At 42.6% G+C, this 22,815-nt stretch overlaps 1 protein-coding gene across 1 annotated transcript in view; it reads left to right on the top strand.

Annotated features, from left to right (window-relative positions):
• Positions 1-22,609, top strand: part of LOC125459866 (estradiol 17-beta-dehydrogenase 2-like) — a 50,896-nt gene extending 28,287 nt beyond the window's left edge. The window contains exons 3-5 of the mRNA XM_048546830.2: positions 10,901-11,086; positions 13,447-13,584; positions 15,315-22,609. Of these exons, the coding sequence (XP_048402787.1) occupies positions 10,901-11,086; positions 13,447-13,584; positions 15,315-15,658 (668 nt within the window). The 3' untranslated portion in view covers positions 15,659-22,609. The remainder of the gene's footprint in view (positions 1-10,900; positions 11,087-13,446; positions 13,585-15,314) is intronic.
• Positions 22,610-22,815: the final 206 nt, after the last annotated feature.

The following is a 22,815-nucleotide window of genomic DNA, read 5'->3' on the forward strand; positions in this document are numbered from 1 at the left end:
TCTGACCAATGAAGGCAAGTGTGCCAAACACCACCTTCACCCTGTCCACCTGCAAGTTCACTTTCAAGGGACTAAACACCCGCATTCTTCGATCTCTTTGTTCATCAACGCTCCCCAGGGACCTACCGTTAACTGCAAAAGTTCTGCCCTGATCTGTCTTATCAAAACGAAACACCTTACATTTATACAAATTAAATTCCATTTTCCACTCGAAAGCCCATTGGTCCAGCCGATCAAGGTCCTGTTGTACTCTGAGATAATCTCCTTCAGTGTTCACTACATCAGCTATTTTGGTGTCATCTGCAAGCTTACTATATTCACCTCTAAGTAATTTAAAATAAATATCAAAATGCAAAGGACCAACACTAATCCTTCTGGCACGCTGCTGGTCACAAGCTTCTAGTCCGAAAAAACAACTCTGCACCACTAACCTCTGTTTCCTACCTTCAAACCAATTCTGTATCCAATTGGCTAGCTCCCCCCTAGAGCCCACATGATCTAACCTAACCATGTAAGGTTTAGGAAACCAAAATCAGACAAGGCCCTCAAGGAATATAAATAAAGCAGGAAAGAGCTTAAATAAGGAATTAGGAGGGCTAAAGGGGCCGTGAAATGCCCTTGGCCAGTAGTATTAAGGAACATCCCAAGGCATATATCATATTAGAAGCTAGTGAATGGGTAGGTCCACTCAAGGCAGAGGTGGGAATTTATGCATGGAGACAGAGGAGGTGGGTGAGGTCCTTTTTAATGAGTACTTTGCATTGGTATTCAACAGGGAGAAGGACAAGGGTGATGGTGAGTCTAGGGAGAAGTATGGTGATGTTCTGAGGCACCCTGAGAAGGAGGTGCTGTTGAATGGCTTGGAAATCATTTAAGGTGGATAAGTCGACAGGGCCTGATGGAATCTATCTCAGAGGGAGGCAAGGGATGTTGCTGGAGCCTTGATGGAGATACTTCTATCCTTTTTAGCCACAGGCGAGGTCCCAGAAGATGGGAAAATAACTAATGTTGTTCCTTTGTTTAAAAAGTGTAATAGGGATAATCCAGGAAATTTATAGGCTGGCAAGTCTTTGTCAGTGTTAGGGAAATTATTGAAGAAGATTCCCAGAAATTTGGTTCACTCACATTCGGAAAAGAATGGATTTATTAAGGATAGTCAGCATGGCTTTGTGTAGAGGATGTCTCATCTCAAATTTGATTTTTGAGTTTTTTTTGAGGAACGACAAAGATGATTGTGAGTACGGCAGTAGGTGTTATCTGCATGGACTTTATTAAAGCATTTGACAAGGTCCCTCATGGTAACAATAGGTCACATGGGATCCACAGATACAAAATGTACTCGGTCATCGGAGACAGTGTAGTTATAGAGTGGTACTTTTCTAATTGAAGGTGTGTAACCAAGAATCAGTGCTGGGACCTTTGTTTGTAACTTATGTAAATAATTTGGATGAAAATGTAGATGATCTGATTAGTAAGTTTGCAATGACATGAAAATTGGAGTTGTGGAGAGTTAGGAACGTTGTCAAAGGACACAGCAAGATATAGTTCAGTTGGATAGTTGGGCAGCAAAATGGCAGATCGTGTTTAATGAAGAGAAGTGTGAGTGATGCATTTTGGGAGGTCAAATGCAAAGGGAAAGTATACAGTAAATGGCAGGGCCCTTAGAAGCATTGATATACAGAGGGACCTTGGGGTGTCAGCCCGTAGCTTCCAGAAAGTGGAAGCACAAACACAGAAGGTGGTAAAGAAGGCTTATGGCATGCTTACCTTCATTGATCAGGGCAATAAGTATAAACATTGGCAAGTTATGTTGTAGCTGTATAAAACTTTAGTTTGGCCACGTTTGGAGTAATGTGTGAATTTCTGGTTGCCACACTATAGGAATGATATGGAGGCTTTGTAGACAGTGCAGAAGATGTCTACCGGGATGTTGCTTGGACTGGAGTTATAAGGAGAGATTGGATGAACTTGGTTTGCTTTTTCGAGAGCATTGACAGTTGAAGCGCGACCTGATAGAAGTATATAAAACTTTGAGAGGCATGGATAGCTTGGATAGTTGAAGTCTGTTTCCCAGGTGGAAATGTTAAATACTAGAAGGCATAAGTTTAAAGTTACAGGGAAAAACTTTAAAGGAGATGAGTGAGGCAAGTTTTTGACACAGAATGTGGTAGCTGCCTCAAATGTGCTGCCAAGGGAGGTGATGGAAGTAGGTACAAGGACAAGGCTTAAGAAGCATTTAGACAGAAACATGAACAGGCAAGGAACAGAGGGATGCAGACCAGTGCACGCAGATGGGATTAGTTTAGAATGGCAAAACGGTCAGCACAGACATGTGGGCTGAAGAGCCTGTTCCTCTGCTGTACTTTCCTACATTCTTATCATTCTCTGTATGCAATACAACCACATATAACATAGGAACACAAAATAAGCCATCAGCCCCTCGAGCCTGTTCCATGTAAGGGCCTCTGGCATCCACTTTTGGCCTGAAATGGTGCCCGGAATATCTCATTACGTGGAAGTTTGAGACCCCATTGAGAGCCAAAAGTGGATGCCTGGAAGGGGAAGGTGTCCCAAAAATATGAATAACAAATGAAACCAGCTGTCTCCTACAGCTATGTTACAGCAAACCATGAGTTATTGCCTCAACTAGTAGGGTGTTGCCATCAGTCTACAAAGGACTTCTGCCTGTAACAGAAATGAACAATGTGATATGGGTTTCAGTACCACTGATGCAACGTACATCCCAATGTTATGAGTATATTGTACAACATGTCCCACTGACCATTCACAGTGGGCAGTATCAGAGATAATGGGAACTGCAGATGCTGGAGAATTCCAAGATAATAAAATGTGAGGCTGGATGAACACAGCAGGCCAAGCAGCATCTCAGGAGCACAAAAGCTGACGTTTCGGGCCTAGACCCTTCATCAGAGAGGGGGATGGGGAGAGGGAACTGGAATAAATAGGGAGAGAGGGGGAGGCGGACTGAAGATGGAGAGTAAAGAAGATAGGTGGAGAGAGTGTAGGTGGGGAGGTAGGGAGGGGATAGGTCAGTCCAGGGAAGACGGACAGGTCAAGGAGGTGGGATGAGGTTAGTAGGTAGCTGGGGGTGCGGCTTGGGGTGGGAGGAAGGGATGGGTGAGAGGAAGAACCGGTTAGGGAGGCAGAGACAGGTTGGACTGGTTTTGGGATGCAGTGGGTGGGGGGGAAGAGCTGGGCTGGTTGTGTGGTGCAGTGGGGGAGGGGACGAACTGGGCTGGTTTAGGGATGCAGTAGGGGAAGGGGAGATTTTGAAACTGGTGAAGTCCACATTGATACCATATGGCTGCAGGGTTCCCAGGCGGAATATGAGTTGCTGTTCCTGCAACCTTCGGGTGGCATCATTGTGGCACTGCAGGAGGCCCATGATGGACATGTCATCTAGAGAATGGGAGGGGGAGTGGAAATGGTTTGCGACTGGGAGGTGCAGTTGTTTGTTGCGAACTGAGCGGAGGTGTTCTGCAAAGCGGTCCCCAAGCCTCCGCTTGGTTTCCCCAATGTAGAGGAAGCCGCACCGGGTACAGTGGATGCAGTATACCACATTGGCAGATGTGCAGGTGAACCTCTGCTTAATGTGGAATGTCATCTTGGGGCCTGGGATGGGGGTGAGGGAGGAGGTGTGGGGACAAGTGTAGCATTTCCTGCGGTTGCAGGGGAAGGTGCCGGGTGTGGTGGGGTTGGAGGGCAGTGTGGAGCGAACAAGGGAGTCACGGAGAGAGTGGTCTCTCCGGAAAGCTGACAGGGGAGGGGATGGAAAAATGTCTTGGGTGGTGGGGTCGGATTGTAAATGGCGGAAGTGTCGGAGGATAATGCGTTGTATCCGGAGGTTGGTAGGGTGGTGTGTGAGAACGAGGGGGATCCTCTTGGGGCGGTTGTGGCGGGGGCGGGGTGTGAGGGATGTGTTGCGGGAAATACGGGAGACGCGGTCAAGGGCGTTCTCGATCACTGTGGGGGGAAAGTTGCGGTCCTTAAAGAACTTGGACATCTGGGATGTGCGGGAGTGGAATGTCTTATCGTGGGAGCAGATGCGGCGGAGGCGGAGGAATTGGGAATAGGGGATGGAATTTTTGCAGGAGGGTGGGTGGGAGGAGGTGTATTCCAGGTAGCTGTGGGAGTCGGTGGGCTTGAAATGGACATCAGTTACAAGCTGGTTGCCTGAGATGGAGACTGAGAGGTCCAGGAAGGTGAGGGATGTGCTGGAGATGGCCCAGGTGAACTGAACGTTGGGGAGGAAGGTGTTGGTGAAGTGGATGAACTGTTCGAGCTCCTCTGGGGAGGGTGAAGTGGATGAACTGTTCGAGCTCCTCTGGGGAGGGTGAAGTGGATGAACTGTTCGAGCTCCTCTGGGGAGCTCGAACAGTTCATCCACTTCACCAACACCTTCCTCCCCAACGTTCAGCTCACCTGGGCCATCTCCAGCACATACCTCACCTTCCTGGACCTCTCAGTCTCCATCTCAGGCAACCAGCTTGTAACTGATGTCCATTTCAAGCCCACCGACTCCCACAGCTACCTGGAATACACCTCCTCCCACCCACCCTCCTGCAAAAATTCCATCCCCTATTCTCAATTCCTCCGCCTCCGCCGCATCTGCTCCCACGATAAGACATTCCACTCCCGCACATCCCAGATGTCCAAGTTCTTTAAGGACCGCAACTTTCCCCCCACAGTGATCGAGAACGCCCTTGACCGCGTCTCCCGTATTTCCCGCAACACATCCCTCACACCCCGCCCCCGCCACAACTGCCCCAAGAGGATCCCCCTCGTTCTCACACACCACCCTACCAACCTCCGGATACAACGCATTATCCTCCGACACTTCCGCTATTTACAATCCGACCCCACCACCCAAGACATTTTTCCATCCCCTCCCCTGTCAGCTTTCCGGAGAGACCACTCTCTCCGTGACTCCCTTGTTCGCTCCACACTGCCCTCCAACCCCACCACACCCGGCACCTTCCCCTGCAACTGCAGGAAATGCTACATTTGTCCCCACACCTCCTCCCTCACCCCCATCCCAGGCCCCAAGATGACATTCCACATTAAGCAGAGGTTCACCTGCACATCTGCCAATGTGGTATACTGCATCCACTGTACCCGGTGCGGCTTCCTCTACATTGGGGAAACCAAGCGGAGGCTTGGGGACCGCTTTGCAGAACACCTCCGCTCAGTTCGCAACAAACAACTGCACCTCCCAGTCGCAAACCATTTCCACTCCCCCTCCCATTCTCTAGATGACATGTCCATCATGGGCCTCCTGCAGTGCCACAATGATGCCACCCGAAGGTTGCAGGAACAGCAACTCATATTCCGCCTGGGAACCCTGCAGCCATATGGTATCAATGTGGACTTCACCAGTTTCAAAATCCCCCCTTCCCCTACTGCATCCCTAAACCAGCCCAGTTCGTCCCCTCCCCCCACTGCACCACACAACCAGCCTAGCTCTTCCCCCCCACCCACTGCATCCCAAAACCAGTCCAACCTGTCTCTGCCTCCCTAACCGGTTCTTCCTCTCACCCATCCCTTCCTCCCACCCCAAGCCGCACCCCCAGCTACCTACTAACCTCATCCCACCTCCTTGACCTGTCCGTCTTCCCTGGACTGACCTATCCCCTCCCTACCTCCCCACCTACACTCTCTCCACCTATCTTCTTTACTCTCCATCTTCGGTCCGCCTCCCCCTCTCTCCCTATTTATTCCAGTTCCCTCTCCCCATCCCCCTCTCTGATGAAGGGTCTAGGCCCGAAACGTCAGCTTTTGTGCTCCTGAGATGCTGCTTGGCCTGCTGTGTTCATCCAGCCTCACACTTTATTATCACAGTGGGCAGTAAGTGGGTTTTGCTCAGCCAGCCTATGCTTAGAGGCCTTAAAACATCATGTCCAACATTAAATGTGATTCTGTTATTGAACAAAGAGCTCAGAAAATTACAGCACAGGAACAGGCCCTTTGGCTCTCCAAGCCTGCGCCTTTCGAGATCCTCTGTCTAAACTTGTCACCTATTTTCTAACGGTCTGTGTCCATTTGCTCCCTGCCCATCCATGTACCTGTCCAGATACATCTTAAAAGACACCATTGTGTCTGCGTCTACCACCTCCGCTGGCAACGCGTTCCAGGCACCCACCACCCTCTGTGTAAAGAACTTTCCACGCATATCTCCCATAAACTTTCCTCCTCTCACTTTGAACTCATGATCCCTAGTAGTTGAGTCCCCCACTCTGGGGGAAAAAGCTTCTTGCTATCCACCTTGTCTATACCCCTCATGATTTTGTAGACCTCAATCAGGTCCCCCCCTCAATCTCTGTCTTTCTAATGAAAATAATCCTAATCTACTCAACCTTTCTTCATAGCTAGCACCCTCCATACCAGGCAACATCCTGGTGAGCCTCCTCTGCACCCTCTCCAAGGCATCCACATCCTTTTGGTAATGTGGCGACCAGAACTGTACGCAGTACTCTAAATGTGGCCGAACCAAAGTCTTATACAACTGTAACATGAATAACATCTATCAAATAATTTGAATTTGTAAGTATTTGACCAGAAATTAATTTAAGATTATCGGTAGGGTTCATGCTGAGATGTATTCACACATGCAAGAATTTCCATATATTAACAGACAGGAGTCTGTGTTTTATGTAGGCAGAAAGAACTTGCACATACATTTCACCATTCTCAGTGAGAAATAAAGGAATCACAGATGCGAATGTCTGTATTCTTGAGAACACCATCACCATTCAAAGTGTACCTGCCTGGCCTGAGAAGGGAGATAGTTAACTGTTCCTGCTGCATCTCCATACCAATGATAGCCCAAACATTCAGCACTTTTTTTAATGTTGTATGAATTAGTGTCCATTTCAAGGAAAAAAAAACAACTGCAGGTGCTGGAAATCAGAAACAACACCAGAAATTGCTGGGAAATCTTGGTCTGCCTGCATCTGTGGAGAGAAAGCAGAGTTGATGTTTCAAGTTCGGTGACCTTTCTCAATAGTTCTGAAGAAGGGTCACTGGACCTGAAATGTTATCTTTGCTTTCTCTACACAGATGCTGCCAAACATGCTGAGGTTTCCCCAGCAATTTCTGTTTTCGTTCCCCTCTTTCAAGCCTGTTTTCGTACATCCAAGTGAAAAGCTTCAAACATGTGTTTCCTTTTAGCAATGTCTGAGTGAAACATTACCGTGTATTGTAAACAAACGATGTAACAGTAAGTAAAAATAAAACCTACAAAACACTGCTAGAATGGTAGGAAATTGAAACTCCCCTTCTAATACCGTAATTGTTTCTTTTTCAGGAGTGTGGGGACATTCAGAGAGCCAGTTCTGACATGAAGGGCTGAATGTCTTCCATCTGTGCTGTATGTTTGTTTGAGTACTTTAAATGTACCTTTTTTTCTCTCTCTCATTACCAATGTTTTAAACAGCTCATTCCAAATATACAGTACTCATTGAGTAGTTCTTTTTAAATTTAATTTTCAACAATTGAACAACATATCCTCTTACCTTGCTTTCCCTGGCATACTTTGACATATTACGCTACTTAGTATTTTGCAATTATTTAAGATCCCCTTCTGTAATCTTTTCTCATAACAGCCCTTCCCCTTTGCAGGCTTGTTGTGCGCTGGGCATGTTTTGTTAGTTGCAATAGTGACCAGAACTGAAGACACTGCACAGAACTAAAAACTAAATAAATGACAAGAAATTTCATGTTTTAAAGCAAGTGTAATTCAGAGATATTAACAATTTTGTTTTAACTGTTATAAGTAAGTCAGGAAACCAGCATAGATAAACCAGATTAGTTCCAGTTATTAATTCTTGTCTGTTTTCCTGCCAAAAGAAATCTGCTGTGTGGTGTAGAGTGCTTGCCATTTTGTTACATTTTAGACTGACCAGTTTTATCCCTCCTACAAGTTTCAGCTTTTTTGATTTAAAAACAGAACAACAGATACTGTAAATCAAATACAAAAACAGAAATTGTTGGATAAGCTCAGCAAGTCTGTGGAAATAAATAACAGTCAACGTTTCGAGTTGAGTGATCCTTCCTCAGAATTGATGGTAGTTAGGAAAATGTCGGTTTATATGCAGAAGATAGGGTGGGGGTGGGGGGGGGGGGTAAGTGATAGTTGGGGATAAAACTCAAAGAGAAGAGTAATTGGACAGACCAAGGAGTGCATAATGATTGGGCTAAGAGGGTGAGTAGCTATTAATGGGTGATAATAGGAACTGCAGATGCTGGAGAATCCAAGATAACGAAGTGTGAAGCTGGATGAACGCAGCAGGCCCAGCAGCATCTCAGCACAATTAATGGGGACTGTTTTAGTGGTTGACCATAAGTTGTGGGTAATAGCAGACTATGATAACAAGGCCGGGTGTATTGAGGCTGAGGTAGGGACATAGGAGAGCTCAAGACCTAAAGTTGCTGAACTTGATATTGAGTCTGGAGGGCTGCAGGGTCCCCATGTGGAAGATGAGGTGCTGCTCTTCCAGCTTGTGCTGAGCTTTGCCAGAGTATTACAGCAAGCCTGAGGCAGAAATGTTGACCAGGGAGCACAGAGTGGTGTGTTGAAGTGGCAGGCAACTGGAAGTTCAGGGCCTTTTGCAAACAAAACGCAAGCGTTCTATGAAGCTGTCACCCAGTCTTTGTTTGTTTGCTTTGTTTCTCCAGTGTAGAGCAGACCATAGAGTGAGCAGCAGATGCAGTAAACTAGATTGTGTGAAATGCAGGCAAGGTGTTGCTTCACCTGAAAGGTATGTTTGGGCCCTTGGATACTGGGGAGGGAGGAAGTAAATGGATAGGTTTTGCATTGTCAGCAGTTGTAGCAGAAAGTGCCGTTAAGCTGTGGAGGGATATGTTAGGAGTGAAGGAGGAGTGGACCAGGGTGTCCGGTGTCCCAGAGGGAATGGTCCCTTCAGAATGTTGACAAGGGAGAGGAGGAGAATATGTATCTGTTGATGGCATCCCATTGGCAGTGGTGTAAGTGGTGGCTGATGATCTTATGGATGTGGATGCTGTTGGGATGGTAAGTGAGGACAATGGGGACCATATAGCTGTTGCAGGAGGGACAAGAGAGGTTGAGGGCCTGGGCTTCACACAACATTGCACACTTACACTCACCTTGTGAGTTGGAGTACAGAATCAGTGATGATTCCACACACCTTTTGGAAGGGATAGTCTCCCATCATTTCTGTTGAGCCTCTTGTGTATACTATATTGATGTTCCCAATTTAAGCTCAGAGCCCGTGACTTTGGAAATTCCGATATCCTTGCTGGCCCTACACCTCCTTTTGCTGACACCATTTTCTGACTTACTATGGCCTTACCTCCTGCATTGATGTCTCAGTGTCCCTTCTGACCAACTTGTAATCCCAGACTGGTTACATCTGACCTGCACCTCTGACTAGGGCCTAATCTCCAGACTGCAAGCAAAATGGATTGCTAGATTCTAACAGAGCCATGTGCCTGAACTTGACTATGTCCAGCTGCCTGGACTGAATTAGAAAAAGCTTTGACTGGCCATGATGTTACACCCTGTCTGAACATAATGCACCTTCACCCCAATTCTGGCTGCTCCCCTTTGAACATGCCTATTTACATGAAGCTCATGTCGTGTACCTGTTATGTAAACTGCTGGCATATGATTCAGGTGTGACACTGCTATGGCACGGTGCCAAGTGATGACACGTCTACCCTCTTGTTTGTTCAGTATAGCACTCGCAAATGATAGAGGCTGCCTGCCTCCTCCTCTTTTAAAAAGCATTCAAGCCAGAGGCTGGTAGCCTGTATTGAGTACGGAAGACAACTGCATGAAGAAAGCAATGCAAATCTGAGGCCCAGATCAGCCCATAAGTCGGTGAAAAATGTGCAGTAAGAAAGTAATGTGAAGTATCCAGAGGACTAGCAGCTTCCAAGAATTGAGTGAGCACTAGAAAATGTAGCTAAGAGCCATAAAATGCATCATGTTTAGTTGCATGTAATGCATGTGTGTCCCAATGCATGCAACTCGTAGATGTCCCTGAACTCCATGATGAAGTGTTGAAGGAGTGAATTGGTATGTGACTTAGTTCGAGAGCATGCATGATGATATGGAAGGATCCGGAGTTTGATGCTGACTGGTGTGGATGAAGGCTTGAGGAGGTTGGTGTCAGTGGAGCATTCAAGGATATTGTGCAAAAGACATAGCTGCATGGCTACTGAATGGCAGCTTGGCAGGTACATACTGCAGTTCCCAGGGAATGAGAGGAGAACTGGATGTGGCATTGTAAATAATGGTATTTGAGGTTTTAGTGACGTGTAAATGCATGAAAGGAAAGTTGTTACTATTCAGTGACAAGATTCTGAAGCCACCATTTAAGGCATGAGAGGAAAATTAGCACAGTTTTCTTGTTTACGTTTTTGATCTTTTCTTCATTCTGTTCTTCCCATCTTTCTTACAACTGCTTGCACCAAGCTGGGGAAAGGAAAATTCCACCCATATGGATGAATACTGTAAACAATTACTAGGTTTGAGTTCATAATTTTATGACACACTTCATTTGACCATATATGTCGGTCCCAATTTACAAATGATTGAAGTTCCGAATGAACGTACTTGTGAAAGCAATCCTATACAGGGGTATATTAATATTAATCTTAAAGATGTGACATGAAAACACTTCCTTATTTATGGACAGCTGTTTTATAGTGTCCTGTATTGTATTGTGTTCCAACTTGTGTACAAATGGACTTGTGAATAGATTCAAGAATGGAACCTGTTTGTAATCCAGGTCCTGCCTGTTCGAAAAGGAAAAGAGTTTTTGATTAATATTTCCTTTGCAACAATGACAGAAGCATTAGTGTTAATATTGCCTAAATCCTGTTTCTTTAATTTTAGGACTTTGGGCATTAGTGAATAATGCAGGTGTCTTAGAATTCGTTGCTGATGCAGAACTTCTTCCCATGACTGTTTACAAGCGTTGCATGGACGTGAACTTCTTTGGAGCTGTGGAACTCACTAAAACGTTCCTTCCATTGCTCCGCCAAGCAAAAGGCAGAATTGTCACCGTCTCAAGCATAGCAGGTATGGTTCCTTCATCAGTAAGTATTGTGAACACTGCATAGTTAAGGCTCAGCTTTGAACTGAGTGCAACTTCTGAGGTCCTTTACCTCTAATTCGGGAAATACACATTTAAAACCAGTGAGGCAGAGGACATTTACGTCCATTTTGCCCATCTGTTTTTAAAGAAATGGTCAGGACTCATCCAGACATTTCATGATTCTCCTCTTCAAGAAAAAGGTTGGCAAACCATTTAATATTTTATTATAATTGACAATACAATAATTTGAATATGACTCAGGAATATTTTAAGAAACGTGGCTTGACTCCTCAACAGTGTTTCTTCTAAGTTCCGTGGCTCCATGTACACTGATTTGCATGCCAACGCAGTGACTTCCAGTTACGGAAGTCAATGCTATTCACCTCCTGGACCTCTCAGATCCACATGCACAAAAGCAAGCATTAGAGTGAAGCTGAATATTATGTAGCTGCATGTGTGTGTGTGCGCGCACCCCTCTACCCAGACTTTACTTCAGTCCTGTACTATGGGCTTTCCAAGGGCTTCACTCACAACAGGTAAAGATCAGGTCTCTGAAAGTACCTTGCTTCTGTTCTGCTGTCCTCCTACTGACAAATGGCTGTATTTGATTACTACAGGCCAACTGTTCACATATAAGATAGTCAGTCCGTCAGTAAATCCATTCCTGTGGACTAAAATTGTCATGGACGAGGACCATTACCCACTACTCCCCAAGCCCACCAGCATGACCCAAGTACTTCATAATTACTTGACATTGCTGAGGAAATACCAGCGTGACCCAGAAGGAGTGAGGACAAAATATGTCAGTAGAGGGGAAGTAAATTGATAATGTTTAATTATTTCTGTGGAATGAGACTTTGGAGTACCAAAGGCGCAGGACTATCTTGCCTGTATTCGGAGGTAAAGAAGGCTGCGTATGCCGCAAGTCCCTCTTCAAGGTGGCACATGGAGTGCTTGCATATGAAAACCTGGCACCATTCTGAAGCAGTGGAAAGCAATGGCCAGTCCCAAAGGTGGTGCTGTCGGAATTTCTGTGTGATCCAAGACTTGGTAAACAACAGTCTGACCAAGTGGAACATGCCTTCTGTGGCGATACCTACAGAATACCTCTCCTTGGACCCCTGCTGATTTCCTGCCCTCAGCTCATCACGGTTTCACCGTCTGGCACTCCCCTGAAACAGCCATGCTGCCCGGGAGTGGCTCTTCCTGGAGCTGATAGCTGCACCACTCCTCTCCACACTAACCCCCAGTTACCCTAACCCTTTGCTCCCAACCTCTGTCTCCTCCTTGCTCCCAGCGGCTTCCTCCACTTCACTGATTCTGACGTCACTGCCCATGCAACATAGTGACGATTGTGGAGCATGCACAGACATGTCGATTCTGTTCTCGTTATGAATAATCAGTCTTGGTATAGAGAATACTGTACCAGCTTAACCATTCTATGCCCTGAGTTTGCCAACTGAGAAGGCCAGAGGGCAAAGATGCACGTGCGCGTACCTTCTTGAAAAGGTTCCTCTGCAAACATCACCTTGAACTTTCATTATAGCTTACTGGAAAAAGTACTCAGCAAAGGTGTAAGTGTAACATCTAATGGGGGTTAGAAATGTTCAATGCTGCAATTTCCTTCAAAGATAAACCTTGTGCCTTCAATGCAATCATGCTCTTTTTCAGCTTTTACATGCTAGCCCTGAAATAAAAGGTCTTGCTGGATCTTATTTCATCAAGTTAGGGTGTAGCGATGGTGGCAGGGAAGTGCCAGTTTAAAGTTAGTAGACCCTGAAGAAAAGGCTTCTTCTGATCCCACTGTATTTAATGGTGAATGCCTGCATACACTCTACTCTTCGTTTCAGCACAGTGTAGGAGCAAATTACTACAGATGCTGGAATTTGTATTGTGCTTGCTGTCTCTCCACGAATGCTGCCTGACCCACTGTGATTTCCAGCAGTTTTGTTTTCAGTTTTTGTTTCCACTTTTATTAAAAACCACCATTATAATCGTAAGTGGCCAAGTTGGGGTCAGATTTCTGTTTTTTTCACAATTCGAAATCCCAGCTGACCTGAACTCACCTGTTTATTCAGCCTTAGGATTTTGTCCCCTAGCTTTAATATTGATCGCATTTGGAAAACTGGATAGAGAATAGTATATCCAACATTTGGACTTTCAGGGCTTTTTAAGTTTCTGGACAACATTTCCTAGTTTTCCATTTTAGTATGTTCACAAGTGAAAACTTCAAATTCTGTTTTTTTTAGCAGAAAAGCCTAAAATGACATTCATGGTTTAGCGAAGTGAGCCTCTTCAGGATTTTGTTCATGCTTTTGTATGTTTTTTTTTGTACCTTTTGCAGGAGCTATACCACTGCAAGGATATGCAGCATATGGTGCCTCAAAAGCCGCCCTGACCATGTTTTGCAATGTTTTGAGACAAGAACTTGCCATGTGGGGAGTCAAGGTAGCTACTATCCTGCCTGGTGGTTTCAAAACAGGTTTGTATCTGCAAAGAAAGAGCTTCCACAGCCATGAAGCTATTGGGAAATTTTTAGAAGCCTCACTATTCTTTCTTCATCTTCTGACATTCCCTAAATGAAAGAGTGCAAATCATAGCGCTAAGATTTGTGTGTGCGTGTCTGTGTGCGCGTGTGCGTGTGTAATAAACGTTATCATTATATGTGAATAATGAGCATGAGGAGTTGAAGGTTTAAATCATATAAATAAATGCATGCTTGTCTGAAAATAAAATTAGGCCAATATGATTGAAATCTCATGTTGCTTTGAATTTAATTATGAATTCTATCTAGAATGGATTTTCGTGGGCTCCTCAAATTAAAGCTTATTCCATCTTAAAGTACACTAGATGTTAGCCTTTATTGACTCTGACATGTTCAAAAAATAACCAGTTCCATTTCTACATTGAGCACCTTTAATTAATGAAATGCCTTTAATTAATTAAAGTCCTTAAGTGATGCGTTGTATTGTGACTCAAAAATCAATTCATCTTTTATACTTGGAAAATAATTCTTTTCGTGGTTGTGGAATAAAAAGCTCGCAACACAATTCATGTCCCTTAGGATTATTGACAGTGAAGGCATACTTTGAGTGCTAACTGACTTACTCCCACCCTATCTGTAACAGTATGAGGATGACTTCTAATGTTTAATACTAAGCTTCATGTAACTAAATGACAGCTTGGATGATGAGTCGGAGCAAGGGAGGTTGAAGATCCCATACAGAAATCTGGCTGATACTTTTAATCTGAATTTGATTAGGAAAAAGGTGTGGAAAGAAAAGGGAAACTGCTCTTGTATATCTGAACAGTTAACACTGGGTATTAGAGTGTAAGCTTTGATTGTACTAATTAAGGAATGTCGTATCTGTACTTCTGCTATTAATTGATGAGGCTAAGAACCTATCATGAAAAGTGATAAAGGGTATTTGTTCAGCAGTTTGGAACACTTGTACAAAATGGACAGAATGTACATAACTATTTCCAGCAGGCCATATTTTCCTAAATACCTTTTATGTATACACAACTGCCAGACCATATTGGACTTGCAGCTTCATGTTTGCCAAAGTAGTGGGATAGGAAATTGATTGTTTGAAACTGCTGAGAAATTAACATGTACAAATTGGTTTGGTGCTGAAATCAAGTAGCTAACAGATTGGCCAACAGGCTCAGGTCTATCAGGGAATAACACTTAAAAACAAATAACAGGAATACTTTATTTTGCAATATGTCTAATTTTCACATCTACCTGGTGTGATATTTTGCTCTGTGTTCACACTTGGTTATGACTTGATTCATTGTTTGGATTCATTTGTTTGTAAGATTCCACTGATCTTCAACTTGCTGGAGATTTCATGCTCTTGAAATGTATTGGTTGAATCCCTTTCTATTATATCTCTTTCTTAAATATCAAGAGTACATATTTCTTTTCTAATGCTGCAGCCCATCTCCTGTTTTCCTTTGTTGATTCCTAATTTTGAGGTATTGGGAGTAGAATAGAATAGCCTTTATTTTCCAATGCACTTGAATGAGTGCAGTGAAAAGTCCGTAATTTTGCCTCTTGGGAGCCTACTTAGGTACAGGTACTTTAAAAGTAGGGAAGAAAAGACTAGCATGGGAATGCAGAGTTAAGAGTCCAGCATGACAATGAACAGTGTCTTTAAAATATTAAGTATGTGTTACCTAAAGTCTTAAACTCCTTTATTTCCATAGGTTTATTTGGCACCACATGCCAGTGGAGCAACCAGCACAGACAAATAATGCAGCAGCTGTCTCCTGATGTTAAAACAGATTATGGTGAAAACTACATAATTGCACTCAAAGAACAGTATGGTAAATGGCAGGCCAATTTGCAAGTTGAACTACAACCAGTTCTGAATGATATCTCCATTGCACTGAGAGCAAAGAACCCCAAGAGCCACTACTTCCCTGGAGCAGCTGCTATCTTTCTTCCAATCATCTATTACTACCTTCCCTCCTGTTTGTCTGATATTATTTTTGATCACTTATTCAGATCAGGTCAGGGTGTACCAGATCGTGTAAAAGAAACTGGATAGTAAGCCCTACTGAATTAGCACTGACAGTTAATTTGTACAGTCATTAGCCAACTAACAAATTCTATTTTACAAACTTTTCATATCGAATACTCAGTTGCGCAAATTTTTATCGAGATAACATTTTCTGTACTGACCATAGAATAGGCATTGTCCTGTTCTAAAGCTTGAGGTCTGAGTGAGAATTTCATTTCCCAGAATCATTCAGCACAATATTACAAACTTTTACATTCAATTGAATAAACTATTTGTATTCAATAGAGCAACTCCAGTTGATACAGCACAGAAAGAAAAAAAGATCCTTTTTAGAGTAAGGATTCTGCTCTGAGACCTATTAAGCTACCACTTGAATGGCTGCATCTATTCTTTCAACTTATGTGTCACTGTGCTAGAGTGTCACGTGAGTTATTGCAACTGATCTAGACATTTAATAAAAGGAGTGGCGAAATACATTGCAATGCAGAATGCTTCATTTCAGTATTGCTGATAAAAGATGCATTCGTTGAAGATTTTCATCTTGCATTGATCAGAACAATTTGCAAAAAGTACCACAATAAAGGGGAAACAACATTTATTCTGGATTTGTACTGTATTCGTACAGTGTAAATGCTATTTATGTGGAGACAAGTAGTGTTTTGAAAGCAGGGATGCTGCAAAAAAACTTGGACAGGCTGGGAGAGTGGCAGATGGAATACAGTGTGGAAAAATGTGGGATTATGCACTTTGGTAGGAAGAAAAGAGGTGGAGGTTATTTTCTAAATAGAACATAGAACAGTACAGCATAATACAAGCCCTTCGGTCCACGACGTTGTGCTGACCTATTATCCTACTCTAAGATCTAACATGCATACCCTACATTTTACTATCACCCATGTGCTTATCCACGAGCTGCTTGAATGTCCCTAATGTATCTGATTCCACTACCACCACCTGCAGCGCATTCCACACGCCCACCACTCTCTATGTAAAGAACCGACCTCTGATATCTCCCCTATACCTTCCTCTGATCACCTTAAAATTATGTCCCCTTGTAATAGTCATTTCCACCCTGGGGAAAAAGTCTGACTATCCATTCTATCTATGCCTCATCATCTTGTACACCTCTATCCAGTCACCTCTCATTTTTTTGCCCCAACGATAAAAGCCGTAGCTCCCTCAACCTTTCCTTAGAAGACCTGCCCTCCCTTCCAGGAAGCATCCCGTTAAATTTCCTCTGCACCCTCTCTGAAGCTTCCACATCTTTCCAAAAATGAGGAGACTAGAACTGAACACAATATTCCAAGTGTGATCTAACCAGGGTTTTTTAGAACTGCAGCATAACCTCGCGGCTATTAAACTCAGTTCACCTGCCAGTGAAAGCCAGCACACCATATGCTTTCTTTACAACCCTATCAACTTGGGTAGCAACTTTGACGGATCTATAGACGTGGACCCCAAGATCCCTCTGTTCCTGCACACTACCAAGAATCGTGCCATTAACCCTGTATTCTGCATTCAAATTCAGCCTTCCAAAATGAATCACTTCACACTTTTCTGGGTCGAATTCCATCTGCCACTTCTTCACCTGGCTTTGCATCCTGTCAATGCTTGTTTGCAACCTACAACAGCCCTCCACACTATCCACAACTCCACCAACCGTTGTGTCATCGGCAAACTTACTAACCCACCCTTCCACTTCCTTATCCAAATCATTTATAAAGATCACAAAGGGCAGAGGTCCCAGAACAGATTCCTGCGGAACACCCATTAGTCACCGAGCTCCAAGCTGAATGCTTTTCATTGGAATACTTTCCAACAGAAAAGGCTTCTGAAATCTGCAGGGAAAGGCTTTGGAAATCTGAAGTACAAAGGGTCTTGAGAATGTTAGTTCAGGATTTTCTTAATGTTAATGTGCAGTTCACTTGGCAGTTAGGAAGGCAAATGCAGTGTTTACATTCATTTTAATTGGGCTAAAAAACAGGAGTAGAGATGTACTGTTGAGGCTGTATGAGGCTTTGGTTAGACCTCATTTGGAATATTGTGAGCCTTTTTTGGCCCTGTATCTAAGGAAGGATGTGCTGGTCTTGGAAAGAGTCCAGAGGAGGTTTATGAGAAGAGCCTCCAGAATGAAGGGCTTGTCCTGTGAGGAGTGGTTGAGGACTCTAGGTCTGCACTTGATGGAGTTTAGAAGGATGAAGGGGGGAATCTGATTGAAACTCACAGAATAATGAAAGCCCTGCATAGTGTGGGTGTTGAGAAGATATTACCACAAGTGAGACTAAGATCCAAGGCACAGCCTCCAAGTGAAGGGACGATCCTACAGAACTGAGATGAGAAGGCATTTCTTCTTTCAGTGGGTGGTTAATCTGTGGAACTCTTTGCTGCAAAGAGCTCTGGAGGCCAAGTCATTGAATGTATTTAAGACTGAGATAGACAGGCCTTTGGTTAGTAAGTGAATCAAGGGTTACGGGGAGAAGGCAGGAGAATGGGATTCAGAAATATATCAGCCATGCTCAAATGGCAGAACAGTCCCGATTGGCTGAATGACCTAATTCTCTCCTATATCTTATGGCCTTATTTTCCCTTTACTGTGCTATTCCTTGCAAATTGTCCTGCTGAGTGCAAGATAGAATGCTTAGACCAAATACATCCTTTTTTTTCACCAATGCCAAGATTCTGTACTGGCAAATGATTATCTTTTAAATTTCGCAACATGTACTTAAAATATGAAGTACAACATACTTATATGCATTTGGTGCAGTGTGAATTGAAAATTGCATTGTGTAAAACTAAATGCTGTTACACAATGTATTGATCCTCGAGAGTGGATTTTTAAATGGATCAGAATATGAATCGAAGATGCGTACATTCACAATTTGGCACTGTTGGCCTCTGTGCCAATCCAATACCATGATCCCAACCCTGACCAATTTGCACTTGGTGGGATAGTATTAGCTACCTGCTGGGCATGTCCAGGCCAATGTTGTGAGCTCAAGCTAGCAGTTGGAAGGAGTGAGGGGCATGAGAAATAAAACACGAGCCACCAATTCTTCCTCCCCCTCTAATAATAGCCATAGCTGTGGTCTCTGGCCATACACTCAAGGGATTGGCTTTTAAAACTTTAAAGTAAACTTTTATTTACCCGCCCCATACCCGTCTCGACATTCAGATGGGCAGCTCCCAACTCAGCCTGTAGGATTATTAATCATAGGGTGCTGAAGGGGAATGTCTTTGGTTGTCTAGCATCAGAACCTGCTGCAGCACCTGACTACGCACAAACCTGTCAACAAACTTTAATTGGCTGAAGATTTGAAATTTCCCAAGTGTGCCCCCAATGTGCTGTATGAGGTTGGGACCTGGAATTATGCAGTTTCTGATGTGATTGAAAAGAGCAGATCCAATTTGCTAGGAATTGCTAAAACAGACAAGAAATCAATAATTAATTGATTACACTACTGAGTACTTTGGACAGTTAAGGCAACAAACTTGAATATTGTTGATAAAAGACACATTTTATCGATGTTTATTATCTTGCACTCTTCAGAATAATTCACAAGAATAGAAATTTAAAGGCATATCCAACATTTATATACTGAATTGAGAGTACAGAATGGTTGGCAAGTGGACTCTAATTGTTACAGGCATTCCTATGGAGAATGCAGCCGTTGATGATTAACTTTTAAACTGCCCGGCTTTGTTTAGATGTCAAACCAGTTAACTTGACTCTGGTTCATTTCTTAGGACAATGCCTTAACCAATCAGAGTCAAGTTAACTGGTTTGACATCTAAACAAAGCAAGGTAGTTAACAGTCAGTCATCATTAACTGCTGCATGCTCCATGGTAATTTCTCTACCAATCAAAGTCCACTTGCAATTAATCAGCACCCTTCTCTCGTCATGTGCTTAACTTGAGTAATCCCATTATTTGTACTCTTGTGAAATATCCTATTGAGTGCAATATACAAAGTTCTAACAAAATGTACTTTTTTTTAGCAATATTTAAGCTTTGCAATGACCAAACAGTTTGGAAAAAAATACAGTTGAAAATACAGTAAGGCAGTCAGCTGCTAGGCACTTTATATCCTCTCAGTTTTCAGTTAAGATAAAGATAAACACTGAAAATATTACACATGCTGACTGACCTGCTGTCTATTTCTAGCAATTTCAGTAACAAAGTTAAGGTGGTATTGTAAAGCAGTAAACCACACAATGAATCTTGCTGTTCATAAAACGAAAATCATTGTTAAAATTAAAATAGGCTAGAAGAGTTTTCTGAGTCTGGTCTGGGCAGTTACCTATTCTATCGGCTAATGGACACAAGGATAGAAGTTGGTTATGCCTGCTTGTCAGTCCCGTAATCAATAGCTGCATGAGTCGGAGGCTTAAGACCATTCCCAACCTTGGGCATCATTAACATTGTTTGTGATGGCTGCCTGCAACAAAGACTCCATAGGTAGCTGTTGCATCTGAATGAAACACACTTACCTCACAAGCAGTAGTTCAAAACTTAATCCTGGTGGAGAGAAGTGGGGAAACAGTTATATGGATTACAGAATTTGGGAAGCCTCAGCCAATGTTTATTCTAGCATTTTATTGGAAAACTTGCCTCTGCTGTGGTTGCAGTGGCCAGTTAAAAAGCCTGAGTGAAGCAGGCCCAGTATCTGGTTCATGATGAGTGAAGCAATGTCCCAGAAGGGTCATAAAATAATTGCTGGGCCTCTGATCAACATGTGCAAGGGGCCTTGCAATAAAAAAAAAGTGGAATTAACAGTGGCCAAAATGCTCATAAAGGCTCAACATGGGCCATTCTGCTGCAAAGATTTAGTGTTGCCTGTTGTATGGCCTGAAGAAAATGTACGACTTTCCACTTTCCACTCCACAATCTGCAAAAATTGTGCCCTGCTCAGTGGAACATGAAATATTCCTATGCAATATACAAATTTAACCAGGATGGAGTAGCATTTAGATAGTATGCAGGGTATTGGATTACTTGATCAGGCAAGTATTCAATTACTGAACTAATTGTATATTTCATATTTTGTGCAACTTCTGCTGTTACAACAAAATAGACTTTGTAATTAAGGGGAAATTTTTATCTGGCACTCAGGGAAATATTTTAATTTCAACAAATCTATTGATCTAGGGATTTGAAGTGAAGTTCAGTTATGTTTACTGCAATCTCTGCTAGTAGAGTTCATTCATTATCTGGGTTGACTTCAAATTACTGCTATTTTTACACATTTATTCACATTACAACAATCAAATAATCTTAGGAGGAATCATTCTGACAATTTAAGATTCATAATTCTTAATGTAATTTTACAACAAAAATCACAGGAAATATAGCCTTTTTTTAACCAAAGAAAAAGCCATAATAGAAAATATTAATACAAAAGCTGCAAAGTACTTTATGGAATATGAAATTATATGAAGGTGATATTCTGGTACCTGGAATGAATACTAAAGAGCTTTTTAATAGTCATGTTGAGCAACACCACATATGCTCAGTTAACTCCAAGACTACTGTGAAGTAATGGAATGTTCTGAGCTTGTAAACCTATCCAGTTTTACATTATTTGTATTTAGCATTAGGGAGCTAAGGGATATGACTTTTTCAATTTTCTACAAAAGATGTTTGTGTTTTGAATGTTGTAAATCTCAAGTCTCAGAGGTGATATTTTTGAGAAAATGAATTGTGTGTAGCTGCTGACTTAGACTTTGCAATGGTATAAACCACTACATAATAGATTAGTGCACGTCTGCAAAATATTCCAAGTCGATAAACTCCTTTGAGTATGAATCATATCCAATAACTGTCTCATTTATTGTGCTCACCATGTGCAGGGTTATAATTTCAGCAAGCATTCCTTACTAATTGCTTTTTTTGAAAAAATAAACCTTTCTAAATGAAACAGTAGTTTACTGTCTCAGGCATTAGTAGATTGTAAAGCTACCATATTTTATGCTTTCATTTTTGTTCGTGTCATCCATAAGAAAACAAACATGTTAAACATTTTAAAGAATTGCTAAAATTTTCATGCTTGCTTTAACTGGAAGGGCCAATTAACTTCTTACATTGAGTATAACCACTGCAATTTTGGTTTTCAGGACATTTTGGGGCATCATTTGGTATTTTGTTTTGAAGTATCACGTGAATTTTCAGTTGGTTCTGGAGAATATTTATGATAAATCTCTTTTTTTTAGCTGACTATACTTTTTATAATGGTATCTAATTGAAATTGACTTGGAATTTTATTTTTGTGGGTATATCTCTGTTGTTTTCAGTTGATGATTTTCCATATCTTGACTTAAATGAGGGGTAATGAAGGATTTGTTATTAATAATCACTTATTTAGCATGAGGAAATACTAACTCTGCTTTTACTATGGCATTACAGAGATATTTCACAATTTTATTGTATAGCAAAATGTATTGTAAAGTTTTGTACTGTTCAACTGAAGTGTGAGACACATGACAACTAGCTGCATGTAAAAATAATGAAATAGTTCCACTTCTAACTTTGTGACTATGTGTGTAATGCTGTGGGTGAATAGGAGCATTTTTCTTTACAATCAAAGTAGTTAACGTTAAATTTTGTTAAACTGCTGCAGATCATCGTTTCAAATAATGAAAGACTACCAAGGGTCAAATTTTGTGCTCACTTGTTCGATTGTATACTGGATTCCTGAATTTTGCTGCCATTTTCTTGCCAATGCGATACACAGTTTGAAATTGCTGAAAGTGTGCACCCTTTTTTGCTAAGAAATGATCTGGTTAGACTTTCATCTTGTTAATGGTTGCAGTATATTGTCTCTTCTCTGCTCATTTACAAGTCATCATATAAGTCAGGCACTGATACAACTTACCTGGATATTATGTAGCACAGAAACAGTCATTGCTAACAGGTGTGCTTTATGTTCAGAGATAATGGGAACTGCAGATGTTGGAGAATCCAAGACAACAAAATGTGAGGCTGGATGAACACAGCAGGCCAAGCAGCATCTCAGGAGCACAAAAGCTGATGCTTCGGGCCTAGACCTTTCATCAGAGAGGGGGATGGGGTGAGGGTTCTGGAATAAATAGGGAGAGAGGGGGAGGCGGACCAAAGATGGAGAGAAAAGAAAATAGGTGGAGAGAGTATAGGTGGGGAGGTAGGGAGGGGATAGGTCAGTCCAGGGAAG

The sequence above is a fragment of the Stegostoma tigrinum genome, chromosome 16, assembly GCF_030684315.1.
Source record: "Stegostoma tigrinum isolate sSteTig4 chromosome 16, sSteTig4.hap1, whole genome shotgun sequence".
Classification (NCBI taxonomy): Eukaryota; Metazoa; Chordata; class Chondrichthyes; order Orectolobiformes; family Stegostomatidae; genus Stegostoma; species Stegostoma tigrinum.